This window comes from Cyclopterus lumpus, chromosome 18 (assembly GCF_009769545.1).
Source record: "Cyclopterus lumpus isolate fCycLum1 chromosome 18, fCycLum1.pri, whole genome shotgun sequence".
NCBI lineage: Eukaryota > Metazoa > Chordata > Actinopteri > Perciformes > Cyclopteridae > Cyclopterus > Cyclopterus lumpus.
The window spans coordinates 12,011,930-12,038,218 of NC_046983.1; the positions used below are offsets into that span (position 1 = coordinate 12,011,930).

At 44.9% G+C, this 26,289-nt stretch overlaps 1 protein-coding gene across 1 annotated transcript in view; it reads right to left on the bottom strand.

Moving 5' to 3' along the window:
- The window catches only part of pcxb (pyruvate carboxylase b), a 243,787-nt gene that overhangs the window by 113,226 nt on the left and 104,272 nt on the right, over positions 1 to 26,289 (bottom strand). Inside the window, exon 12 of the mRNA XM_034557049.1 lies at positions 17,838 to 18,020. Coding sequence (XP_034412940.1) covers positions 17,838 to 18,020 — 183 coding nt within the window. The remainder of the gene's footprint in view (positions 1 to 17,837; positions 18,021 to 26,289) is intronic.

Sequence of the window (26,289 nt, forward strand, 5' to 3'; positions counted from 1 at the left end):
ATGCACATTTAAAAGACAAACAAAAGACACAAAAGAGGAGCTAAAAGCAAATCTTGCCTACGCGCGTATTGACTCAGCAAGGAGGCCATTAAATGAGAGGTTGGGATCCAACGGAGAATACAAATTTGAAGCAAAAACTGAATGCCTGAGAGCCTTACTTTTCTATTTTTATAGTTCGTTAAACAGGCAGTCAACTGGTACCTGCACGTTGCGCTTGCAGCATAAATTGGTGCATACTAATTATTTAGAATGCGGGGAAATGTCGGGGTCTGCCGCTCAAATGTTTTAACGACCGCGCGGCGTGAGGTGAAAGGACGAGTCTGCCATGGAGAGAATATGAATTGCATGAGGGGGAAGTAGGCCAATTTTAACGTTTAAATATTCAGCAAAAATGAGAACGCCGGCACGCCGTTAGTTCATATTGATCCATTTGGTGCATGACGTGTACAGAAAGTCGCATTAGAAATCTCCGCTGCAACAACACCACGCGGGGGGGGGGGGGGGGGGGGGGGGGGCTTGCATCTTGCCAGAAGCCTCATTCTGTGATGCGCCGACCTCTCCGAACCTTTCTCCAATCTCGCCGTTTATCCAATTTCCGTCCTTTTCCCCATTTAGCTCCCTCACCGGCCGCTCGCCGTGGCCCTCAGATTGTTTGCAGCAGTTTCCTCTCCCTCCCTCCCCTCGATCTCCTTCACCTCCGCCCGAACTTCCCTTATTTAACTCGTGTGTCTGCCGCTGCAACCGGGGGGAGCTCGTCACTTCACTGACAGGTTCTCTCAGAAAGCTTTCGCTCCACGTCTTTCCTGCTCACTCCTCCGTCGCTCGCCTTTCTCTCTCTGTGCTCCCCATTACCTTCCAGTATGCCCAATTTTTTTTTTATCTCTCTCTCTCGTTTATTTTAGTCCCAGATGTGATTTGGACTTGCACCGCAGGGCCTCTCTCTCTCTCTCTCTCACCATTGCCGCCCACTGCCCATCTTCTTCACATTTCCCCTCCCTGCCCACTTTTCATCATTCCTCACTCCTCGTTCCCTCCTACTGTCCTCCACGAGGCGATGCTACCACCTACTCGTTCCGACTCATCCTCCCTGCGGGCTCCCTGCAGACCCCTGATCAGAGGGAGGGAGTGGGATTTCTTCTCATCTTGAGACAACTCTGCGGTTTCTTTTCCGAGAGGGCGACGGAAGGAAATCTGTGTGTGTGTGCGTGTGTGTGTGAGAGACGATGGCAAAGGAATACGTGACGGATACAATGAGGTGTCATCTTCCTAGAGAGGAAGCAACAGGGGGGGACAAGAATAGGGAGCGAGAGAAAAGTAAAAGAGGAGAAGAAAGCCACGTGTCAAACACTTGCCTTTACACCCTCAGCATCTCTCGTGCTCATCCCTCGCTTGCTGAATGACAAACACACACACACGCACACACACGCTTACTTAATTAGTGAATGAACTAAATTGTATACAAGCAGCTTACATTGGCCTTTTGTGGATACTTAATTAGGGAGGCTAAAACCCCACAAATCCACTCCCATCCCAGAACCAACACCACTTACCATCCCTAGAGAGTTGTGTGTAAATCTCCTGGACACCGATGCTAAAGGGAGTTTTACCAACTCGCTCAAGGCTTCCCGTCTGTCCCTATTGAACGGATGAGTGTCATATTCATTACTAAAATCAAATATGATCCAGCTGTTGGTCTTAACAGTGCACCTCTGCCCCCGGCCCGTTTTGCTTATGATTAAAAACATTGAGCTGCATTGCTTCTTTGCCTGAGGAAGACCCGCGTAGGGTTGAAACGTGGTACATAAAACTTTAGAGCGCTCCGATTCCTTTTGTCATCACTCAGAATGCTGGTTGAGTTTTCATGTTTTTTTATTTGCCGTTCATCACAATCGTGGGACGTGCGCATTACTTGTTTCGAGCTAAATGTGAGAAGAGATCCCACAAGGTATGTGCAAAATGAGGCAGTCAAGAGTGTTTGTTTAGGCAGCTGGCGACAATTAGATCTAATATAAAAGCCCGTTTCCATTTGAATCTGCGAGCAGAAGGTGTAATGGATTCATTTAATAACATCAGACTGCTGGAAAACAAACTATGCGAGGAGACATTCTACAGCGGCAGCAACTTTGCAGATGTTCGGGGGGGGGAAACGTGTCATGAAAAGCGACTGGAAGGAGAAAATAGACTTGTTGTGAGACACAATGGGCTGTCACTCACGTCTCTCGAGGTGAGGGGTGTATATATACGATATCCGCAGCTATGTGGGCCGCATATTGTCATACGTTGCATCTTAAGCCGCAGCTTAGCTCGTGGTTGCTTGAGATCAAAGCGCTGCCAAACATCCGCGGCATGGAGACGACGCGGGGGAACAGTGAAGCTTCAACAATGCCCCCGTTGCTTTTCCAGCAGCAGCACCACCACCACGGCGCCGAGGCAAAAATTTATTTCTTTGACTTTTTTACGAGTTCGACTGCACGCGGCGATGTCAGGCCGCGCGGCACATTACTCAGCGCTCTCTTCAAAAGACGCTCACCACCCACCTGCCGCAATGAAAACCCATTCGCTATGCAAGGAAAGAGAATACTCAACTAGGAGCTCGTAGAGTTCAACACAATAAATGAGAGATCGCCTGCTATCGTTTGCACACTCTGTTTACATTTAATTTAATTTAATTTCCTTAATACACACTGCACAGTTATTTGTATTCTATTGTGTGTATATATATTTTATATATATATATATATATATATATATATATATTATTTTTTTTATTTTGTATATATCTGTCATCTCTGTTCCTATATTTTATTTTATTTTGTGTGTTTAGTTTATTTAGTCTATTCCATTTGGTGTCTGTAAAGTGTTGGGCGCTACTATGATAACACATTTCCCCTTGGGGATTAATAAAGTATATATCTATCTATCTATCTATCTATCTATCCATTCACTTGCTCCTGTGAAAGACCTGCCCATTCAAAAAAAGATTGCATTAAGGACGTCAGTGCACACCAAAGATATTCAAAAACTATTTTGTAGGATTTTCAGAGGAAACGGCAGCAGCCTCGGACTCCAAGTTTTCCAATGAAATGATGACTCAGCTTCAGTCACCGGGCGACGAATTAATGAATCACAAGGTCCTTTAGCTAGAGGCTCGCATGTGATGAAGACTCCCGTCATCATTTCATACACCCGGTGTTTAGGTCAGTCACCTACATGAGCAGTGACTGATTAGTCCCTACAATCTATGCAGGGTTCAATGAAAGGTGAGGTTTAATCAGCGTCCTTTTGTGCTTGTGCCGACGTGGATTATGAAATATCTATTGTGTAAATGAAAACGGATGCCACCGGTGAACGACAGGACAATAAAATGAGCATAGGAGAATGGAAGAAAGGCAGCAGAATGACTGTGCAGCTCTTCGTTCTGCACGCACACAGCCACCACTGTGGTGCTTTAAGTGCATTTTAAATAGAATAAAACCACAACGGCATTTGGCAACCACCCAAATATCGCACGCTTGACCAATTTCATTACACAGTCCGGCACTATGCTGGGATGCTACATTGTATTTTTTTTTTTTTTTAAAAGTCCCGACTGAACATAATTTTCCCCTTAAAGAGCCCTGAAGGAACGAAGAAGAGAACATTCCTTTAAGCTGTCCCTCTGCCACCGACTTTCAGACTCATGACAACGTGTCAGTGCAGGCATACAGTTACTGCTGCGTGCCAAGCCATGGATGCCAACTGTGGAGCTGGGCATTCATATCAATATTTGGGATATAGGATTCAATATTGTCTGGGATTTGGTCGTTGTAATACTGTTGAATAAATGTTGTCTGGAGAGAGCCGATATTCAACCAAACCACGAGACAACATCGTATGGAATCATTAGCGCGGACGGAAAATGTGACAAACTGAACAAAGTACAGCGAATCTTATTCATGGCAGCGATCCCTTTGAAATATATATATATATATATATATATTTATCTTTTTAAAACCACTTGCATCTGAGAGCAAATGCCACAGCAACTGGACTTAAGGAAGAAAAGAAAAAAAGCTGGAAGCTTGAGCTGGAACGAGGGCAAGAATGTGGCCTGAGAAGTAGTCTTTTATCCTTTATCCTTCATCTGGACACCTTCGCGGTAAAAGCCTGAATGTCAAAGTCAGCACTGGCTTTCAAAGGCACACGGAGAAGTCGAATTTGTTGTGTGTGTGTGTGTGTGTGTGTGTGTGTGTGTGTGTGGGGCTACAACATTGTAGCACAGTTTACGTGGGAGAAATAAAGTCGATTTTCCAAAAACATTGAATAAAATATAGTTAATTATGTGGTCCCACACTGATCAGTAACTAAGATAGCAAAGCAGAATGGAGAACAATCAGACAAGTAGGCGAGAGAAAAGTAAAATGAGAATAAAAGCATCCCCCCCCCCCCCAACCCCCCATTGTCACACGTGTTGCTTAAAATCTCGGGGAATAAAGAGTCTGGGTCCCTCTGAACATCACGCCCACACAGATCTGAGCACTCTTTACGCCCCCCCCCCCCCCCCATCGTTCACTCCGCCCCCTCCACCCCCCGCCACTCGTCTTCAATAGCAAGGCGCCGCATCGCGGGAACCAAGCGCAAAACTGCCAATCCTGTCACAGAAAAAGGCACAGATAAGAGAAATGTCCGCTTTGCCTTTAGAGTGTCTTATCCTAAAACCCATCGTCAGTTCGTATCCAAACGTTATCGTATGCCGTCTGTGGGCTGTCACCGAAACGTCTGAACACAACAAACACTTACTTCTGCTTTCTGAAATGTTTGCACCGAGAGCCGGATGAGTTTTGGGAAGGCTGTCGCACCTGATGCGCTTTTAATTGACAATTAATGAATACAGACATTAGCTGATCCAAACACCTGGCAAAGGGGCGAGCCGTAATTAAACTCATTAGAATTAGAAGAGAGACTTTTTGTTCTCGATGAGCCATTAAAGCGGCTGAAAGAGGAGGCGCTCTACCAAAGTCATCTCTCTCTTTCTCCCCATCCCTCCGGTTCTCTTAAACATTTTGCCAACCCTCCTAATGGCACTCTTTCCCTTGTTTTGACTCAATCTCCACACACTTTATTTCACCCTAATCCTCCATCGTGTTCTTCAACCTCTGTGCTTCCGTTTCCCTCTCCATCGACCCGCCGATTGATTTATTCAAACGCTGTCCGAGCAGCTCAAACCGTTGGCCGGCTTTCCAGACGTAAACAAGTTCAGACCTGAAATCTTCGTCTTTGCCTTTGTTTGGATTGTTTATCCGTTCACCTGAACGCAATTGCATTGTTTGATTAGTTGAAATAGCAGAGAGCCCGATGCAAAGCCAATCATACAGACGAGCATTATTTACAAAGAAATCTGTGATTGTTCAGGCAGAACAGAGGGTTCCTGACCAATAAATATGCTTCTGTTGCTGCTTACTCAGATACTTGAAGTCCAGCTACTTGATTGTCACCAGTCTTCGCTGTGATTTAATGAGATCATATCAATCCATTAAAAAAGAAAAAGAAAGTCCAGCCCGCTGACAGGAGAACAAAGGTACTTATCCAATTATCTCTGTAAGGATTATTTTTGACAGACAGCTTTGTGACAGCAGCGAAAGAAAAAAATTAGAAAGATGTCGTGGATTTGCGGGAACATTTTCCATTTCCTATTTTAGGCATTTACTTGATGCTCTTATCCAGAGCCACTTAGGGTGAAGGGAACGTAATGGTAGTGGTAGAATAAGCTTCAGTTCATAGCGCACCAACACCTAAAAAAAAATATATTCATTTGATTTGATTTATTTCTTTTTTAAATGGAAGAAGAAGGGAGAACATTTTTTAAAAAGTTACGAGAGAATTGGATTGAGCCGAGGTGGACGGCGTGGAGAGGAACATGAGTCAGCAGAGAGAAGGTCATTTGAGGTCATTCTTGAAGGAAAAGGGGGGTTCAGCTTATAACTGAGGATGGGGAATGACTCGGCCTTTCTGACCAGCCTCTTTCTGCTCTGATTCACTGGGCCCCACAGGCTTCCAGTGTGTAAAAACCCCAGACATTCACAAGTGTAAATAATCCCGTGAACAAACCCCTGTGCTACAGTGCCACATTTCCTTTATAGCAGAGCGTTACTCCTCCCGAGGCCCCCAGGAAGCAGCTAACTTTTCAGCAAATGCATTCTTTGATCAAGGGGCCGCCGCGTGAGACGCAGGCCGGAACTCGTCTCCTCCTCTCAGAACAGAAACACACAGCAGCACTGTGGAATATATTACGTTTGTAAAGAAAGAAGAAAAAGAAGACTTTTGTGACCCCGGAGTCGGGCCAAATGAGCCACTTGAAATGTAGAAATGCAACTCATCTACTGGAAGAGCTGCAGGAAGGTTCGCTGACAGACCATCATGACATCATCTTTACATAGCAAGCACGAATGTTGGTTTGAAAACAGGAAATGTATCAGCATTGTGTTTGTGCCGTCCAACACCATAAGACTGGAAGTTTCGGCGAATAATGCAGCCTCGAGGGGCCGCTGGCAGAGCTTAAGACTTTTTAGTCTCCCTTTTTTTTTTCCTTCTTCTTCTTTCCCCTCTCTCCATATCGATCCAGCAGTCTAGACTTTGAGATGAAATGCCACTCTGAAAGGCTTTGTCCAACACGGCTTTAAACATGTCACCTCTGCCGGCCTTCCGCCTGCAAAGGGCTTTTCAACGAGGTCTTTGTAAATGTCGAAAATTGGAGAGCTATTATGGGGTTCTCTTTACAGCCGACAAGAACTCTACTTCGGCTCAGAAATTACAATCAAGTGTACCTCCACTTCACTGTCCTCTTTTCCCCATCCAACCCATTTATGTGCACTCGTGGAGTACGGCTGCATCGCCCTATGATATACGTGTTCATACGCACTTAATGCCGAGTTTGGCATTTAACGCCGTCAGGAGTGGAGTCGAGAAACAACAGGAAGGACAAGGGGAAGAGAGACGGATGAGTGCGGAGAGGCACATGAATGTATTGATGAACTGCGCTGAAAGCCCATAATTCATCCCGAGCTATCAGACACTCCCAGAGCGAGAGGTTGTAATGTTTATCAGGAAGAGCACACAGAGCAGGTCAACCTCCGGCTCTGGCAGAGAAATTAAAGATAAAACATTAAAACTGGGCTGCCAGATGCTGCGACGGGGGGGAAGGGAAGCGAACCCATCTGTCAAATAGCCAGCACACCTAGTAAGGAGGTGTGTGATGGCATTGAAATATAAAAATAAACCTGCCAGCTCCAGTATTGCCGGTACATACATTTTATTTTATTTTTTTTAAATAGGAAAACTGCTTTGCTTTTAATGATCAAAATTGTCAGATCTGACTGATCGGATTTTGCCTCCAAGGTTTTCGCCGCGTTCTTTTTTTTTTTTTGAAAACAGATTGCGCACACAGGTGCCGTCGTCCCATTTCACTGCACGCAACAATAAACCGCCGCTGCATTTAACGCTGCCCCCGAGATGAACTGTTTGGAAAAAGCATTCTGTTCCCTCTGCGCGTGTGACTGGAATAATGAGGCGACCAGCCGGGCCGAGAGGAATCGGGTTTGCGGCGTCGTCACGCCGCGTTCAATTAGACTCGGGGAAAGAAGAACTCTTGAGGGACGCACAAGAGGCCTGCGAGACAGATGCACCGGCCGCCACAGTTCAACTCCTGTGCCGATGACACCGTCGCTCCGAGGACAGCTGGACGCTGGGCTGTACGTGATCGGAAAGCTACTGGGACATTTCCAGAATTATGTTCCAATAAAAAGCAGGTTTTAGAGCCCCCTCCTCGCCCACCCTGTCCTCTAAAACCACGTAGTTAAAGCACAAAGGGAATAAACATCAAACACCCAAAGCTCAGATAATAATTGAATCAATTATTAGGGCCGATTGGCTCCACTTGTTTAGTTCCAAGGGACGCAAACCTACCAGTGTGGCCTAGGAACCCCCATGAACACGAATGAGAACTATGTATTCACGACGCGGCGCAAACACGTTATGCAATGGTGTTTGTTGTTTGACCCATTACATGAGAATGAGCGGGCTTGAGTGTGTGCGTTAATTGTCCCGCGGGCAAATTGTGTTAATCTTTGTGTGTGTGTGAGAGTATTAGAAGACATCCATTAATCAGCGTGTGTACCGACCCTTAATTAACCCCCCCCGGACCCCACTTACTCCTGTGTGCGTGGAAGTATGTCGGCGTTGGTGTGCCCGTCGACAGATGCCGAATCTCAATATTCACGACGACGCACGCTGCATAGGACGTTGCACGACACCACTTCTCAGACTCAAAAGGCACATTTAACCGTGGTATTTCTTTTTGTATTTGTAGTTGTTTTTTGTCCTTGTCCCACTGATTTCAGAACACAGGTAACCCCCCCCCCCCTCACTGGGATGCGTAAACGTCACCGGGGACGCGACAGCGTGGACCTGAACTTAATTAACATGCAGTCGCTACTTCTCAAGAGTAACTGGTTCGCCCGACTGTCCCCGAGGTCACACACCATTAATTTATATATATTATTATTATTATACAGTTGTTTGTTGTGATTCCGCTGGAGTCAACTGAGCGCACATCGCCGAGTTGAAGGTGAGCTGCAGGTGACCCAAACCGTGGACGCCATGACGGATAGCCCGTCTCATCGGAAAGTGCATCACTCACCCAACCAATCAGATTTCACACCAGCAAGGTCGTCGCCCCCTCCCTCCCAACTCCTCCATCTCTCTCTCCGATTATAAATTAATATTCACACAGACGTCCTGACTGCTACTGGGGGGGGGGGAGAGTGTGTTGTGTTTTAAAACGTCCGTGCGGCTGAACTCCAGCTGTGCCGTTACAGCAGATTGAGAGAAAAGACAAACAAAAGAGGTGTGTGTGCGTGTGTGTGTGTGTGTGTGTGTGTGTGTGTGTGCGTGTGAGTGAGTTAGCCAGCTCATTGAGTATGCTGAAAACCAACTGACAAAAAGGACATCATTTCAGTGATATTTCATCACATCATATCCACATGCGCCAGGTGTCAATTCTGCAGTCAACCATGTATTTTTGGAGGGTCCGGTGTGAGAATGAGAAACAAAAGAAAACAGAATGAGAATGGCAGAATGCCTGAAAAGAAAATATAACAACAACGTGTTTTATTGATTCCCTGAATAATTTTCAAGGGCGGAGGAAACGCGGCGGAGAAAGGAAGAACAAAAACGCCACGGCCGGAAGAGGAGATGAGGACCTTCTGCTGCTGACGAAGGTGCCAAATCGGACTGGAAGTAGCAACACCTGGTACGTGTTTGGTTCGTCTTGGGATGGAATAAGAGTAGAGGAGTGGAATAAGAGGAGATGAGTGGAATAGGAGTAGAGGAGTGGAATTAAGAGGAGAGGAGTGGAATAAGAGGAGGTGATGAAAGCAACTGATTCACATTAATATCTTGCAAGGTCTCATCCAAGTGGAAACTTCCTCTCCGTATCTCCGCGTTCAGTTTTCTTCTCCATCATCACCCATTCCCTCTCCTCCTTCCGTCTCTGCCTCCCCCCCTCCCCCCTTTCGCTTTGTCACAGCAGATTTCCAGCCGTTTAATCCTGATTATGGCTTCAAAGTCCCAGTTGACATCAAGCAGCTCCAACTTGCTGAGTGTGAACATGTGTGCAAACAGCACAGGATCCCGATTTTGGTTACGAGCACATATGGCACGTGTCATTTGGGGGGGGGGGTGGGGGGGGGCACGCACTTTTCTGCCAAAAGTGCGTGCGTGTTTGCTCCATGATAGCAGACTCTTAAGCTGGAGTGGCAGTTTCAGCCGGTAAGTCCCATTTGGGCAAATGTGCTCGCGTGTGTGACACCCCCACACCCCCACACCCCATAAAACAGCTGTTTTCCGAGTAATTGTTGTCGCATCGCTACTATGTGTTGACGGGGAAATGCTCGGTGCCGAGTGGCTCAATGTCCGCATGTCATCGCAACAACTTTGCCTCTTTGCTTTTCTTTCCCCCTGTCTTAGCGGCTCAGGACTCTCCGTCTGGTTTTCCTGAGGTCAAAACAAGAAGCGATAAAAAAAAAAACTTTAAGAACACGGCATTATCGCGGCTTTAGGTCGCATCGAAATTCAATAAGAGGTCAGCACATTTATCTTGGGATCTAAAGCTAACCGACTTCAACTGAGGGAGTGAAATAGAAACTTTAAGGGCACGACTGGTCCAACACAATGTTCCAATGTCGTGGGCGATGACACCTTTACAGTCCAAAGCAACCCAATGGGAAAAATCGGATGATGCTCCTATACTCGGCGGTCGCTTTCAAAAGCACGTGGCTCGTAATATTAATGCTTAACATTGGATTACTGCACTGACAAAACAAATGGCACACTTTTCTCATACCAGAGACACATGCTGCAGGTTCCCAAGTGTTTACAGTTGTCAAAAGACAATAAACAGACAGAAAACTGCTTATTATAATTGATGATGAAAGAGGCTTTTTCCACAGTGTATTCAGTGTTGAGCAGTACCTGTAAAACTGAGGCTTTGCCTAAGTGCATCTGAAATTTGAATGCATTCAAGGCTCTAAATTAAGGCTTTTTATGTGGGACTTTTTAGGAGTCCACCTGCCTCTCCGCTCACACCACTAAACAAGTGGTAAACAAGTCCGCCTGTCACTTCTCTGCTTTTCTTCCCGTCCTTTTTCCCCCCATTAGTGGCAACTTTTGATGTTTTGTTTTTCAACCAGCGCGACCACTGCTTTCTCCTTTCTCAGTTTCCTTTTCAAACGACTTCCCCTAGTTATTCACTCTGCCCCATTGGATCCTCACCGTTCTCGATGTTCTTCCATTTCATTTCCTGAAATAAGGCTTTTCCAGGACTTCGGCGCGCACACGTGATGAAGTGGTTGTTAGAGGTGGGAAATGAAGAAGAGATGGACCGATGACCCAGCCCCCCTCCCCACAAAAGAAGCATATGATTGTGTCATTTTGAGTGAGAGTGTGTGTGTGCCTAAATGTGACCCAAAAAAAATGGTGAGTGCTCTCAGAGTGTGTCTAAAGCCTTTTTTCCTCCCACTGGTAAGTCAGAGATGATGATGGATTTCCCATCTCTCGCCTCGTCTTTGTAAATGCTGAGTGGATGATCCTGGATCAGTTCTTCTGGCTTCTCGTGCCTTGAAGCATGACGCAAATGTTCACGTGAGGGCCAACTCCAGATCAGAGGCAAGAAGGATTCATCCTGTTCCCGGCCCCCCTGTGTCATTATCGAAGCCGATTTCATTGTTTAATCAACATATGCTGTGTTTAAATGATTTATCTGTTTTCGTTGATTAGACTTTTATTTCCTTTTACCACCTCCTCTGCTTTGCCTTTTTTTTTTTTTTATAATCTTGCAGAGATGCAAATAAATAAAATTAGGTTAACGCTGAGATTGCTGTGAAGAGAGGGATGGGGGCTGGGACAAAAGATGCTTGGCTGGATGAAGGGAAAATTAACAAAATGAACGAGCTTTTCCACCAAGGAGACATTCTTTTGTTCCTCATGCTGCTGTTGTACGGGCTCTACTGAGGTCTGAGATGATTGAGTGCTCTGCGAGAACAGCCATTCTTCAGGGGAGGCCGCGTGGTGGATGTGGCTTCTAAAAACCTCGGAAAGCCTTTTTTGCCACGCTCAAACTAATTGCTGTTGTTTGATGTTTACCACTCCGCCAAATTGATGCAACTCACCCGACATTTGTTTCCGTTGCTCTCGCTGTCGTTGCAAGACAATGAGAGAGAGAAATAAGTAAAGCTGCGATTTATGATGTATGTATGTACAAAGCGCTGATTTATTTGTACTCCCAAAAAAAAACAAAAAAAAACAAACAAGATGCTGGTGATTTATGTGTGAGCTTAATTTTGGATGCGAGTGAAGCAGTGTTTAGTGCGTGGAGTAAACAATAACTGTTGTTGATTTGACAATCACAATTTATAAATATGAATAACAGCTTTAAAAAGAGCAAACGTTTGGGTTTTAAAAAAAAATAAAAAAAATACAGAATGCAGATATGAAATATTGAGATCATAAAAGAAAACATGTAACCAAGTCAGTGAACCGTTAACCGGTGGCTCCGGGATCTGAAAACAAGAGATCCAGAACGTTGCTCATGAAAGGAGACGGGGGAGAAAGTAGGAAAGCTTTATTTATATATATATATTAGATTGTGGCTTTACTTATTGTATGTAATGGTTGACTGAATAAGACAAAACAGTTTGACAGAAGGGAAAAAACAAAACACAGAGTAGAGGAGTTGTTTACAAGGCAGGCAGTTACAGAAATGAAAAGTGTGTGAAAAAAAGAAGAAAAAAAAGAAAAAAAAGAAAGGAGTTTGACAGTACAGGCGCTGGGAAAATGAGGAGAGCTCGGCCAGACAGACGTGTTCACAAATCCACCCTGACACAAGTTAACAAACACACAGACACACTAGAGACAAGCAGGCGAACAGAGTGAGGATGGATTACTGGTGTCCCGGTGCCCCAAATACAGCCCAGTCAACACCACACTACACACCTGCAGATCCTTTCCACGAGAAAATGCAACAGTGTAGTTTATATGACGGATTCCAGCTGTATTTACACATTTTTGTAAGCGGTTATTCATGTGATTGTAAATCAGTCATTTGTCGAGCATGAGTTGAACTGTAATAATCATGTAATAACGGGCACAGGGGAGTAGACCATAAGGATCCGTTTAGCAGGAAGCAACTCTGGTCAAAGCCACTGGGACCCGGTCCAGTGTGGCCCTGGTGAAGTGCAAAGTAAAAAAATATATATATATCTTACTCAGGCGTATATGTTTGTGGTGACTTTACCATGGAAACAAGCCTGTGATCTGGCGGGCTATCACGAAGCGAAACATTACAGGTTCTTCAAAGAGCCTCTCTAGAGGGCGATCTTCACCCAGCCTCTCTCTCTCACACACACACACACACACACACACACACACTCACACACACACACAGGTGGGTCAAACAACCTCAGGTCACATCACACTCGCCCACTCTTACAGATGAGGTGTCAAGATAAACAGTGATGAAACCACACTGCCTGAAGCAAAGCCCTCGGTGACTCAAACATGAGTTCTGAGGAAACAAACTGCAAAGAGTCCCACATACACACCCTGACACAACCCCCCCCACACACACACACACACACACACACACACACACGTTTGTTGAAGTATCCAAAAAACTGGACAGAATATTGAGACTTATTTCTGATTTCTCTCTCTGTTGGCCAACTGACACACACACACACACACACACACACACACACACACACACACACACACACACACACACACACACACACACACACACACACACACACACACACACACACACACACACACACACACACACACACACACACACACACACACACACACACACACACACACACACACACACACACACACACACACACACACACACACACACACACACACACAGTTCCAGGAATCAAAATGAACCATCTGATGTTCTGCAACATGTGTCTGCTCCCGAGCTCATTAGTTATTCAGTCATTAGTTGGTTTCACATGACAAACCATCAACCTGTGTGATGAGCAATCTGCACAGGACAGATGCTCCCTCACTTTCCATCGACATGAAGCACTCGTACAATTCAGTGTGTGTAGGACTTTAGAGACGAGGCAAAAAGGTCCCCGTGTGGTCAAGTAAGAACTGGTCGACCGTCATGTTAAAAGCTAGTTAATCACGTTACTGTCAGCGCTGTGAAAGGGAAGACTTTGGTTGACTAATTAATGCTTCCAGCCGACTCACTTTAAAATGAGAACCCTATGTAGTGCTGCAGGGGTGACCCCCCTTGATCCATTACTTTTTTCTTGGAAATGATACCAAAAAAACTGAACATAAAAAGGCACTCGGAAGATAATGTGTGTATCGGCCCCCGTCTTTCGCCTCAGCTCCAAGTTCCCTGAACATCAGGCCTATAGTTGTCCTCTTCTTCCTGCTTCAGTCTTCAAATGCAAACCATCGCTCTTACCACAACCTGTTGCACGCCCGGTTACACTTTAGCCATTAAGGTCGGCAGATATGTGAACGCATTCCTTTTCGTTGTGATCTCGGTCGTCGAGGACAAACTGAATTCTCTGTCGGGTCGGTTACCTCAAGGTCAGTTCGAGAACCCTGATGCGCAAACCGTCAGCACGCGTCCCGAATGTAGCCGGCGATATGCATCGCAGACACAAACACCACGGCCACAGATGCACCATTTTGTCCTTTTTATGTTACACTCTCTCCATCTTGATAGCCCCCCATCTCTTCTATCCTAGATCTACCCTCCTGCCACATGTCCCGTCACTCTCCCTCCCTCCCTCCCTCTCTCTCTCTCATTCTTGCTGCCGGATGTGTGACATTTTCATGCTCAACACACGCGGCTCATCCTTTTGCACAAACACCCCCGCAAATGTGTGTACAGGGCGGCAGCCGCACGCACATACACAGGACGCGGGAGATAAACAAGGCTTTCTGAAATGCCAAACATAATTCCACACAACAGTGGAGAGCAGCATGTTGTCAAGAGTTAACCGAGTCATTCAAACTTCGGTTGGTAGCGATGCGGCTTTCGCTGGAATTTAAAGGTTGTGCTACACTTAACTCTCTGAGGAATTATCCTGCCTATAGAAGCCACTCGCAGGAGGACATGAAAAGCAGAAGAATAATGACATAAAGAGGGGCAAGAAGAAGAAGAAGAAGAAGAAGTATTGATGACATAAAGAAGGGCAAGGAGAAGAAGAAGAAGAAGAAGAAGAAGAAGAAGAAGAAGAAGAAGAAGAAGAAGAAGTATTAATGACATAAAGAAGGGCAAGGAGTAGAAGAAGAAGAAGAAGAAGAAGTATTGATGACATAAAGAGGGGCAAGAAGAAGAAGAAGAAGAAGAAGAAGTATTGATGACATAAAGAAGGGCAAGGAGGAGAAGAAGAAGAAGAAGTATTGATGACATAAAGAGGGGCAAGAAGAAGAAGAAGAAGAAGTATTGATGACATTAAGAGGGGCAAGAAGAAGAAGAAGAAGAAGAAGTATTGATGACATTAAGAGGGGCAAGAAGAAGAAGAAGAAGTATTGATGACAAAGAGGGGCAAGAAGAAGAAGAAGAAGTATTGATGACATAAAGAAGGGCAAGGAGAAGAAGAAGAAGAAGAAGAAGAAGTATTGATGACATAAAGAAGGGCAAGAAGAAGAAGTATTGATGACATAAAGAGGGGCAAGAAGAAGAAGAAGAAGAAGTATTGATGACATTAAGAGGGGCAAGAAGAAGAAGAAGAAGAAGTATTGATGACATAAAGAGGGGCAAGAAGAAGAAGAAGAAGAAGAAGTATTGATGACATAAAGAGGGGCAAGAAGAAGAAGAAGAAGAAGTATTGATGACATAAAGAGGGGCAAGAAGAAGAAGAAGAAGAAGAAGAAGAAGTATTGATGACATTAAGAGGGGCAAGAAGAAGAAGAAGAAGAAGAAGAAGAAGAAGAAGAAGTATTAATGACATAAAGAGGGGCAAGAAGAAGAAAGAAAGGGAGAAGGAGAAGAAGAACAACAACAACAACAACAACAAAACAGCCTCTGTGAACACACCAAACGCATTCCTTGGATTAGTTGCTATTGCTGTGTTGGAAAGTCACCAGTAAGAAGCCGGACCACAATTCTTGTCCTGGACATTTTCGATGGTTCCTTTTGGACCCATGAGAGTGTACTCGTGGGGCATTAGCCCGGAGACGCACGGGGTCCTCGAGGACTCAATTTATCTAGCCGCGTATGCCAAATCAATATACAAGATAACGGCCAAATTAAATGAATTAAGATGGTTAACAGACTGGGAATTGGGGAATGATTTACTAATTGACGTTGGGTGCCCACGTCAAGCTGACATCACTTTTCAAACTATTGATTTTTGTTTATCTCACAGGACTGAATGACATGTTCATTAGTTCTAGTCTGTAGCACAGGCTCCAGCTTCATGGGAACCAAAGCCCATGTGGTTTCCATTCCTCAGTGACAGATTTCTACTTGTGATGCCAGATGGCAGCAGTTAGCTAGCTGGTAAGATTACAAAACCCAAACGTCTAATGTGTGTTGGCAAGGACAGAAGTACTTCTTTAGTTTGAACTCTGGGACATTAAACCACAGCAGAGCTGCCAAGGTTCCCGTCTGCCACTAGCCGTCTAGAATTCAAGAGCTTGTGACAGTTCCTCCATGTTCTCCATTAACGTTTCAAGTCTGATCAGCACGTTTGCACCAAGGCTGCTCGCAGTAGCTCGTCTGCTGCACACCGCGCCTTCATCGGGCTTCTAGTTCTTACCAACAAAAACAACTAAAAACAATCCTGTTTCCGCACTGAGAACCGATTCCAATCACAGGAAGGGCACGATCTACGGCGGCGAGGACAAAGTGTCCACAACCAGGTCCTGGGAGACGCTCCATCAGATGGGACAATGAGAAATTACAATTGCACAATTACAAAAAGAGACCAATTTCATCTCACGACTGATTCAAAACAGATTGAGGAATGACCTTGAGCCACGAGCTGAGCTACAGGAATCCCTTTAGTCTCATGGACCTCATGTTCAGGTCACCACAGGTGGAAACGCTGTACGGAAGAGAGGGTTCGCGTTAACCACTGCTGACATCCATTCCCAGTGCATTCACACTCTAGTAGGAAGGAGGACATGATATGCTTTTCCGATACGAAAGAAGCGTCCGTGCTTATTTTCTGACACAAAACGGATTCATCAAGCGAACCTTTTCAAAAGACGTCGCGATATCTCAGCTTTGAATTAAGACTTAATGAGTGGAATGTGTCTTCTTACTGAGCTGCAACAAAAAGGAGACATGCCTTAGAATGATGAGACTTTCTTCATCCTTTTCATGTCCACAGCCAGAGAGATGAAGACGTGTTGACCGCGGAAAGCGACGGAGCTCGCTTCACCTTGAAATCAAACGCTTCATTTTTACACAGTTTAATAGACTTTTTGTGGACTTTTTTCTCGTGGTTTACAAAAAAGAAAAACATCTAAGAATTCGGCTACCCAGTGGCCTGTTTCAAGCTGTAAGACGATTAATATAACACCTTGCACCTCAAAGGGCTGAGCCGGAAAAAAAAGTCTCTTTTGTGAGCTTCCCAGCCTGAGTTATTTATAGTCATCCAGATGAGCACATTGTTCATTTCCCTTCAATTGCAGGGGTAAAATATTCAGGAACGCAAATGTACAAATTACTTGCGAGTTTAGTAGAAGAAAGGAGACATCTAAACGATGAGCACAAGACAAACATCATGTCTCGAGTTCTGTGTCTCCAAATCGACAATTTACTTTCAGAAAATCTGACAAAGTAGAACACAAAGAGTATTGTCACACGGTGCCTTTCATAAACTGGTTCCACTTGGTGTGCCACTCTCACGCAAAACCAAATCTTTGTACGGCGCTGACTCCGAGCCGCTTAAGTCTGTTTGTACAATTCTGATGGTATGAATTCAATTTCCATTTTCAGAACTAAACACTGATAATTAGGCTGGTTAAAAAGGTGCATGAAAGGTGTTCACGACATCGTTATCGTACGCCTGCATTGTACATGAACAACCCGTGCATGCTCATTATTTTTTAATAACCCCCCCCCCCCCCCATTTTTTGCTGATGTTGCTGCAACAACTATTTGCACCTGCTGATTAAACTAGAGGCCCTCCGGCTTTTCTTTTTTTTTCGCTGAGTTTTCCACCGGCTCGAGAGGTGGCCGTTTCCTCTCGCCAACAGGAAACAATGAGTAACTTCGAGGGGGGGGGGGGGGGCGCCGGCGCGGCCGAGTGTCCTACCTTGACCCCTCGCACTCTGAACTCGGCCAGGGCTCGGCTCATCTTGGAAGCCGCTGTCTGCAGGTCCTTCCCGCTGGCGATGACTTTCACCAGCAGGGAGTCGTAGTGGGGCGAGATGACGGCGCCCTGGAAGGCCGAGGCGCTGTCCAGACGGATGCCCATGCCCTCTCCAGTCCGGAAGACCTGGAAGGAACGGAGCAGAGGAGGGGAGAGGTTAGGACTTCACACGAGAAAAAGTGTTAAAGATCATAGAATAAGATTATAGATTAACTGCAAAAGAACAAAATATAAGTCTTACTTAACATTCTGAACAGAAAGTCTGCAAATTGCAATACATAATTGGTATTTAACACAGTGAATATAATTATAAAAGGAAACGCTGTGTACAGTACAGTACACAATATTCCTGTGGATTTTATTCAGATGGATTCTGCACCAGAAATGCACTGGTTTTGTCTGTTGTAGGCTCACCCTACATGGTCCAGTGATCTCCTTTTTCAGATACTCTGTGGAGGAAATACTCATATTTGTGTGTCCTGAGTCATTTTTAATAATGGTAAAAGTAATTGCAACCCAGTGCCTGAGCAGACCAGAGGGTATAAGATCGACTGACCAGTACATGCACCCATAGCTTCACAGCTCTGTCACATGTGTATCATTCTTTCCCATCGCCCACCACAGAAAGAGTCAAGAACGCCATAAGCCACCGAAAAAAACATCTGCATCCGTCTCAAACGTACAAAATGCAGAGTTAAAAGGTTTTCTCTGCTCGCGTCGGGCTCAAATGTTTTCCTTCCCCACTAATCCTGATACCTCAACACCAGTCACAGAATTGTTTTCAACGGCTTGCTCGTGGATTGTAAAACGTCTCCGTCGGAGGCCTGAGACGTGAGCGGAAGTCAACGCGCAGACGGGACACGAGAGAGGCGAGAGAGCGGAGAAGGACAAGCATGAGAGGAGTTAGAAACGGAGAGGATGGACGCTTCCAAACCACTTGGCAGGAGGGCAGAGAGAGGGAGGAATGGATTGTCCACCACAACAACATATGGAGGCCCTCGAGGGCAGGAAATTAAACCTGCAGCAATGTTGTGCCACACTGATGATATGCGGGTGATATTTTCAGACAATGTAGATATGCTGAACAACCATTATTGGTAACAGTCTTTTTCTTCTTCTTTTTTTTTTTACAACCATTTAATCTCTGTGTTTGTTTGTTTTGTTTGTTTTTTCAATGCAATTTTGTCCATCTCGAATGGCTCGGAATGATCAAAACTCTGTATAACTCCATCCATAAAGCATGCAAGCGAAATGTGCAACAACGGTATTGTATGATGACAAACGACAACGTGAACGGACCACCATCCACCCCCCCGTCAAATTCAAGCTGAAGATAAATGAACACACATTGATATTCAACAAAATGTGGCGCCGCGGCCGCCGCGCATCGGATTGCCGTAATCATTTACGCATCCATACACCTGAACATGAAGCCGAATGCTAGATCACGGCCATGAGTGGATAGGAATGTAGTTTCCAATTTGAATTTAATATTTAAAATATTCATAGAACTGTCCTTCACCGGGCAGGAGTTTTTATTTTTTTTTAACATAAAATGGAGGCCGAGTTGAAAGAGATCGTCTTCATACTGTAAATGAATGAGATGCTGAGGCAGAGGAAATTGCGAGTAGGACTGCCCAAGCACATCTACACCGGTGCAATTTGCCGTTTCAAGGTTCAGAGCCCCAATTTCCAGGTTGTGATTTTCATAATGCAGAGCACTCCCCTTTGATTTTAAAGGCTTGAGGCCGGTCATCGGCACTTTATGTGATGCGGGAATAGAGTCCAATGTTCCACACTGGTACTTTCTTCTTCTTCTTTGGGGACCTTTTCACCAGGACAGTGTGGAGGAAAGAGAGAGCGAGGGATGTGACATACGCTGTGTGTATATATATATGTTTCATGAACTGAATTACACACTGTGAAAGGATTAAAGTTCGAAGACGAAAAACACGGACAACTCCAAGACCAGATGACGCCGTGGTAGCGACCTGTCAATCAAAAGGTAGCCATGCCTCAAAACATACTCCGCTTTATGGTCTATTTGTCTCTAAAGCTGAACATTATTTACTAAACGAACAACATGCTATGTTGAAGAAGACTTGAAACTAGATTGAGTTCATGAACTCATGTTTACAATGTTTTACTGAGGTAATAAATCAAATGAGAAGCAGGGTCATTTTCTTATAGCTTTCCAAACAATCAGACTCATATTTGAATGCAATCCCAATCTCTCCAGGAGGGCAAGAAAAAGTAAAAGAGCCGCTGTCGCCCAGTAAAGAGTCGCATAGTAATGAGCCGCCGTCGCCCAGTAAAAAGCCGCCGTCGCCCAGTAAAGAGTCGCCCAGTAAAGAGCCGCCGTCGCCCAGTAAAGAGCCTGCCGTCGCCCAGTAAAGAGCCTGCCGTCGCCCAGTAAAGAGCCTGCCGTCGCCCAGTAAAGAGTCGCCGTCGCCCAGTAAAGAGCCGCCATCGCCAAGTAAAGAGTTGCCTAGTAAAGAGCCTGCCGTCGCCCAGTAAAGAGTCAGGTTTTGTTGATTTGGACCAAGCATGTAGTTAAGAAAGTCAATTAGGAGTTTTTCACAAAAATAAGCGGACCTTAGGGGTGAGGCTTTTTTGTAGAGCAGGTGGATATGGACATGTGTGAACAACTTCAAGTCAATCGGACATTCTGGGTGAGGGGCGTCGCGGGTCCAAATTGGAGGGGGCGCTAGAGAGCAACTATGAATTGCAAAAATGTGACTCCTTGATCAGATGGCTATTTTCACCAAGCCTGACAAGCGTGCCAAATATGGCTAGTTTTAAAAATGTCTACGTGCCCCAGAAATGCTCCCAATGTAGACAAAGCAATTTCAATAGGGTCCTCTCGGACTCGTCAGTCGCTCGGACCCTAATAATTCTCCTTTCTGGATTTTTTGTAAACTTGAACTCATGAGCCGTCTCTCACATTACTTGTGTGCCATATCGGGGCACTTTGTTTCCACAGTCGTACTGAGGCAGTTGCCCCTGGGAAAATCTACACTGTGTTTTTTCCTCTCAATTCATTAAATTGTTCCTTTCTGTGAACAAAACCTCGTTTTTTTTTCTTTCTACAATTGCTCTCCGTCTCCAGTTAACACAGCAGGCCAAGCGTACTGTACACACAGGACCGATGCAGCTGTTAGCATTGACCGCTGTGTTAAAGTGACGGAGTGGCTGTCTGCTGGCCGCCCGGGGTTTCTTTGCACATTGTTGTGTTTCACATCAAACTGCTAGATCCCCGAGGACGGAAATATACGGTAAAACATTGCTCACATTGAGACGGATGCTGCTCTCCGCTTCGACTCACTCAGGCTTTACATCCACACACGTTGACTGAGCATCGCGGGCAATAACAACCACACAGTTTTTGGCATTTGGCTAACACTTCTATCCAGAACAACTTTCCGTGATAAAAAAAAACAAAAAAAGGGGAAGATGGAGGATCAGTGAGTCACTCAAAGGCACTTCTGTTCCCAGCAAAGCAGCCGTAAAGTGTTTCCGTTTCACATCTGGGAGCTCCGTGCCAACTGGGGATGTTTCGACTGATTGGATGCCAATCTGTGTTGGCCAAAATGAATTTAAACTAGATTTGATTGGTGTCCTTGAGATTGTTTCTTCAAAGCCCAACAGGGTGATTGTGCTTCATGCGCTGTCAGTTGCGATTACATGCGACAAACTAAAAATAAATAAATAAACACACAAAAACAGGAGTTTGCAAGCAAGCGTGTCAGAATGGTGCGGCTGATCGCTGCGCGGCCACACATCCACTTTGGTGACCACGTGAAGCGAACCGCAGAGGGCTTGTAATCGGGCGGCGGCCCTGTGGCAAGGCCAGATGGTCGTGACGAGGGCCGTCGCCCTGAAGTGTTCTGGCTGGCATCAGAGGACTTTAAGAAGAATCAAAAAGATTCAAAGAAAAAGTCCCAAATGGAACCAAAATTCACGAGTTAAGATTGAATGAATGCCCTCTTCAATGGGTCGTCATGGAGGTACGTTGTGGTATTCGCGGCGTCTTTTACTTGTATCTGAGTGTGAAAGACCGAAGACACGCAGTGGAATGCGTTGTGATGCTGTTATATTACACTTCAGAGAGTCGTCAGCTGCATCACAAGCGAACTCTGACATGGACCGTCTCAGCAAACTGGATCCAGACAAACAAACAACAATATAGTGAATACATTGGTATTAATATATACACATCTTCAAATGCATTGGGGCAACAATAAGGCGACACACACACACAACACACACACGTTGCCCTTAAATATGGGCCGATATTATCCCTCATTGAATTCCAGACTGTAAACGAGCCGGTCCTGCCCGCGTCAGGAGACTAATCAAGCATACAGCAAGACAGATGTTTGCGGCTACACTTTACTGCACAAACATGTAGAAATGGGATACGTGCTCGAACTGGAAGCACACTCAACCGGCACAGTGGAGCCTCCGTTATTGGAACCACTCGAATGGCGGTTGGAATCAAATTTGTCAGTTTTAATATTTTTAATTTTCCAATCCCTGCAAAGCGGAGCCCTTTCTGTGCGTGTCCTGCACGGCCTCCAGGCGTTGTAGTGAAACTGAATCTCACCTGATGAGCCGTGTGAATGAATATGTGAAATTTAAATGCAATAAATGAAATGCTTTTTTTTCCTGCTCATTAAGTATTTGTGTGGAAGCATATCCATATTTACTCTTCTCAACCTAATGGACAGTGCACATATATATATATATATATATATATATATATATATATATATATATATATATATATATATATACATGTGCACTGTCCATATATATATATATTTATATATGTATATTTATTTATATATATATATATATATATATATATATACATACATACATATATACATGTGCACTGTCCATATATATATATATATATATATATATATATATATATATATATATATACACATGTGCACTGTCCATATATATATATATTTATATATTTATATATATATATATATATATATATATATATATATATATTTATATATGTATATATATATATATATATATATATATATATTTATATTTATATATATGTATGAGAGAGAGAGAGAGAGAGAGAGAGAGAGAGAGAGAGAAAGAAAAACTGTACAGGCAAAGTTGAATGAAAAGCCGAATACCATGTTAATAATTAACGTCAAGGTGTCCACTTCATTCAGCCCAGGGCGCTGTCTAGCATGACTACCTCGCTTTCTTCTCTCACTCCGTGTCATTGTCTCTCTCCGTCTTAGCTCCCTTTCTCTCACGCTCTCCGGATAGCCACAGATACTAATAATTTAAGAGGCACACATGCATGCACTGATTTGGCCCACTAATGTCCTGCTGCTCGTGGATTCTTATTTTTTTTTTAAACTTTTTACTTTTACTTCTCACAGTCACTCTCGCTCCTGCGTTGCTGCTCTTTATTTGTCCGTCACCATCCCGCCGTCTAGACAGCTCAGAACTGTATCACTCAGAAGGTCAGCGGTGTGTTTCTGTGACATTGTATAAAAGAGCGGTGGGCCGCCACGGGCACATTACAAATTCTCCCCTGCTCAGCCTGCTAATGTGGTTTTAGGAAATATGCATATGTATCACAAATAACATGAAACATTGTATTTTGTTTTCAGGAATTCAGATAACTAAGTCCATTTCCCCCCACTGATGACAATGTATTTCCAAAAAATGTTAACATGGCTTCTGGATGGCTTTCAGAGGGCCGGGTCATAAAACTCACAGAGTGTGCGGCGGAAAGTGGAAAGATTTAAACTAAAATAAAAATGCCAACGGCATGAAATGTGGAGTTATATGGTTCTAACTGACAATACTGAAGAAGAAAAAAAAATAAGAAAGAGAAAGTGTGTTTGCATTTGTCACAGTGCCTTGCTATTTATCATGGAGATAGATATCACACTCGTCACTGTGAATTACAAGATAAATGGCTACCTCTAGCCAAAAGAAGAGAATGTCATTACACTGAAGCGACTTCAATCATAGCTCCAGACTTCCTGTCATATTTACTGACTTCAACACCAGCTCACAGGAAAGGTTGCATACTGTGTTGTACAAGGCGACAAGAATGTCGGCATATTTATGCCAAAAGATTACAGCTGGACGCTTGTAACGGCTAACACGTTAGCATTGTGCTGGAGGATGGAGTCAGAGTTGGATGTTAATTCTCTGTGGGTCCGCCACCTCTTTCTAACCATTGTCATTATATAACTATTGATCCGGGCTGCTTTAAAGAGACTGCATTGTGTTGTTGTTCCAGGGCATCGACTGAAAAACAACTCCCGGACTCTGTCATACTTCCCGATTCTCTCTCTTCGGTCGACCGACATTACTTTGGGGTTTCGTTCAGGACTCTGAAGCCGGACTGTGTCCACGTCCGCATCGCAGATCGTATTAGCTTCCGTGATAATAAACAGGGTTCGTCCCAATCCGTGACAAAAGACTCGCAATGAAACTCCCGAGCGCCGCTTTAACTGCGAGATTTAAGTTTCAGGGGAAAAATCCAATTGAAAATGGATTCCGCCCTGGCAGGTTTGTACTGGACCAATCAGTGAATATTTGGATGATGAATGACTCGCTGCCTCGCCGAACTCGGCCACATGCTGTGGGTAGAAGATGTCTTTTTCCTATATTTCACTACGGCGTTGCTTGCTTTTCCATTAAATAAAAAAAACTCGGAGAAATGGGGGGTTAAAACCACCTTGAATATGGGTCTTTGGTGGCTTCCAGCACACCACTGAACCAGATGTTTTGTTAATTTCTAAACCCAAAAAGGAGCCGTAACGTCTTAATGGCCTTAATCCTCCGGCACCTTAAGTGGACCCAAGACCAGGATTCACAGTTAGTTAGCGTTTTTTAATAACACTGAAAACTCTCCGAGCCATTTGCCACTTAATTCATTTCTCCTCTCCCCTTTGCTCTGCATGTCCACATTACAGCCCCCCCCCCCCCACCACCACCCCCACTCCTCCATCCTTAACCTTTCCTTCCTCACTGACTTTGGCCCAACCCTCATTCCTCCCTTTGTTGTTGTCAGGTGTTGATTGTGTACAGCGCTCAAAGACAGCGCGCATAGGCTTGATGCTAATGTATGGAGAGGAAGGAGCGAGACAGCATGCGCTGCCTGTAAGAAGCGCCGAGACAGGAAGTGACAGCGATATCGGTGCTCCGACTGATAGCGCACCAATTAGGGAGGCCGAGGAGCAGCCAGAGCGGCAGAGGCACGGGGAGGTAAGGAGAGCGATAAAGGGAAGGAGACAGAAGAACACACGGAGAGGAGTTCGAGGACAGGATATAAGTGCCATGTTAATGCTTGAAGTCGAGCCGTTGTGGGTGAGTCGAGGCAGGGAAGCGAGACGGCGAGGACAGACGCGAGGACGGAAGAAGGGTAAAGTTTGTCTGCTGGTAATCGGTGTTTTTGAGGGGGACAAAAACCTGACGCTCGAAGAGAAAAAAAAAAAAAATGGTGCTCGAGAGTCGAAATGGTGGAAACGCTACGCCGTTGTGTCTCCGGGGAGGGTTCGAAAAGCAGCGAGACAAACGGAAAAATAAAAATAAAATCCCGCTTTTGTCTGTCCCCGTTTGACACGAGAAACGGTGGCAAAGCTTCCCACTTCCCAGCTTCTCGAGTCTCCGAAACCACCTTTTTCTACTTCCTCTCCTTGCGCTGCTAAATGCGGGAAGTGGGTCGACTCCCAAGGAGCTCGGTGACAGTTTATGGGGCAGCCCCTGAACACATCAGGCCCTGAACACATCTGCCCTTTAATTACTCGTGTCCTTCCAAACTGGGTGTCTTGCCGTCTCGGTTGACGAGGATGTTTCATGTAACTGCACCGTGCAGTTTGAATGGGAATGCTGGCCGAGCCCCCTGAGCCAATGTGTTCACCGCAATTTCAAACCCCCCCCCCAAAAAAATTATATTCTATTACATTTCATCCCGACTAAATATTTATATTACAACTGAATAGTACGTGACCACTATGAATCAATGAAATCGGTGACAGTGTGAGGAGAGGCAGACATGTTTGTATGCAGCACAGGACGAGCTGGTCTCTCACCTCTTTTCACACTCACTCAAAACATGCACATAAGCACAATTGCAATATTAATTCCATTTTTCTGCATGTGTGTGAAAAATAACACCTTGATGTTACGCCTAACCTAAAAAGGGGATCCATGTTCGCCGCCGAGGGGACGGCACATTGCGCAACACTCCGTTTCAAGCACGGCGTTGTTCTCCTGCTGGATATTGCGATTACTTGGAATGTTGTACAACTGCAGCGCAGCGCGAGCGAAACAATCGCACGGCACCGAACGCGACGTCTCAAGATCACTGATTGCTTTCCCAGCAGTTTAG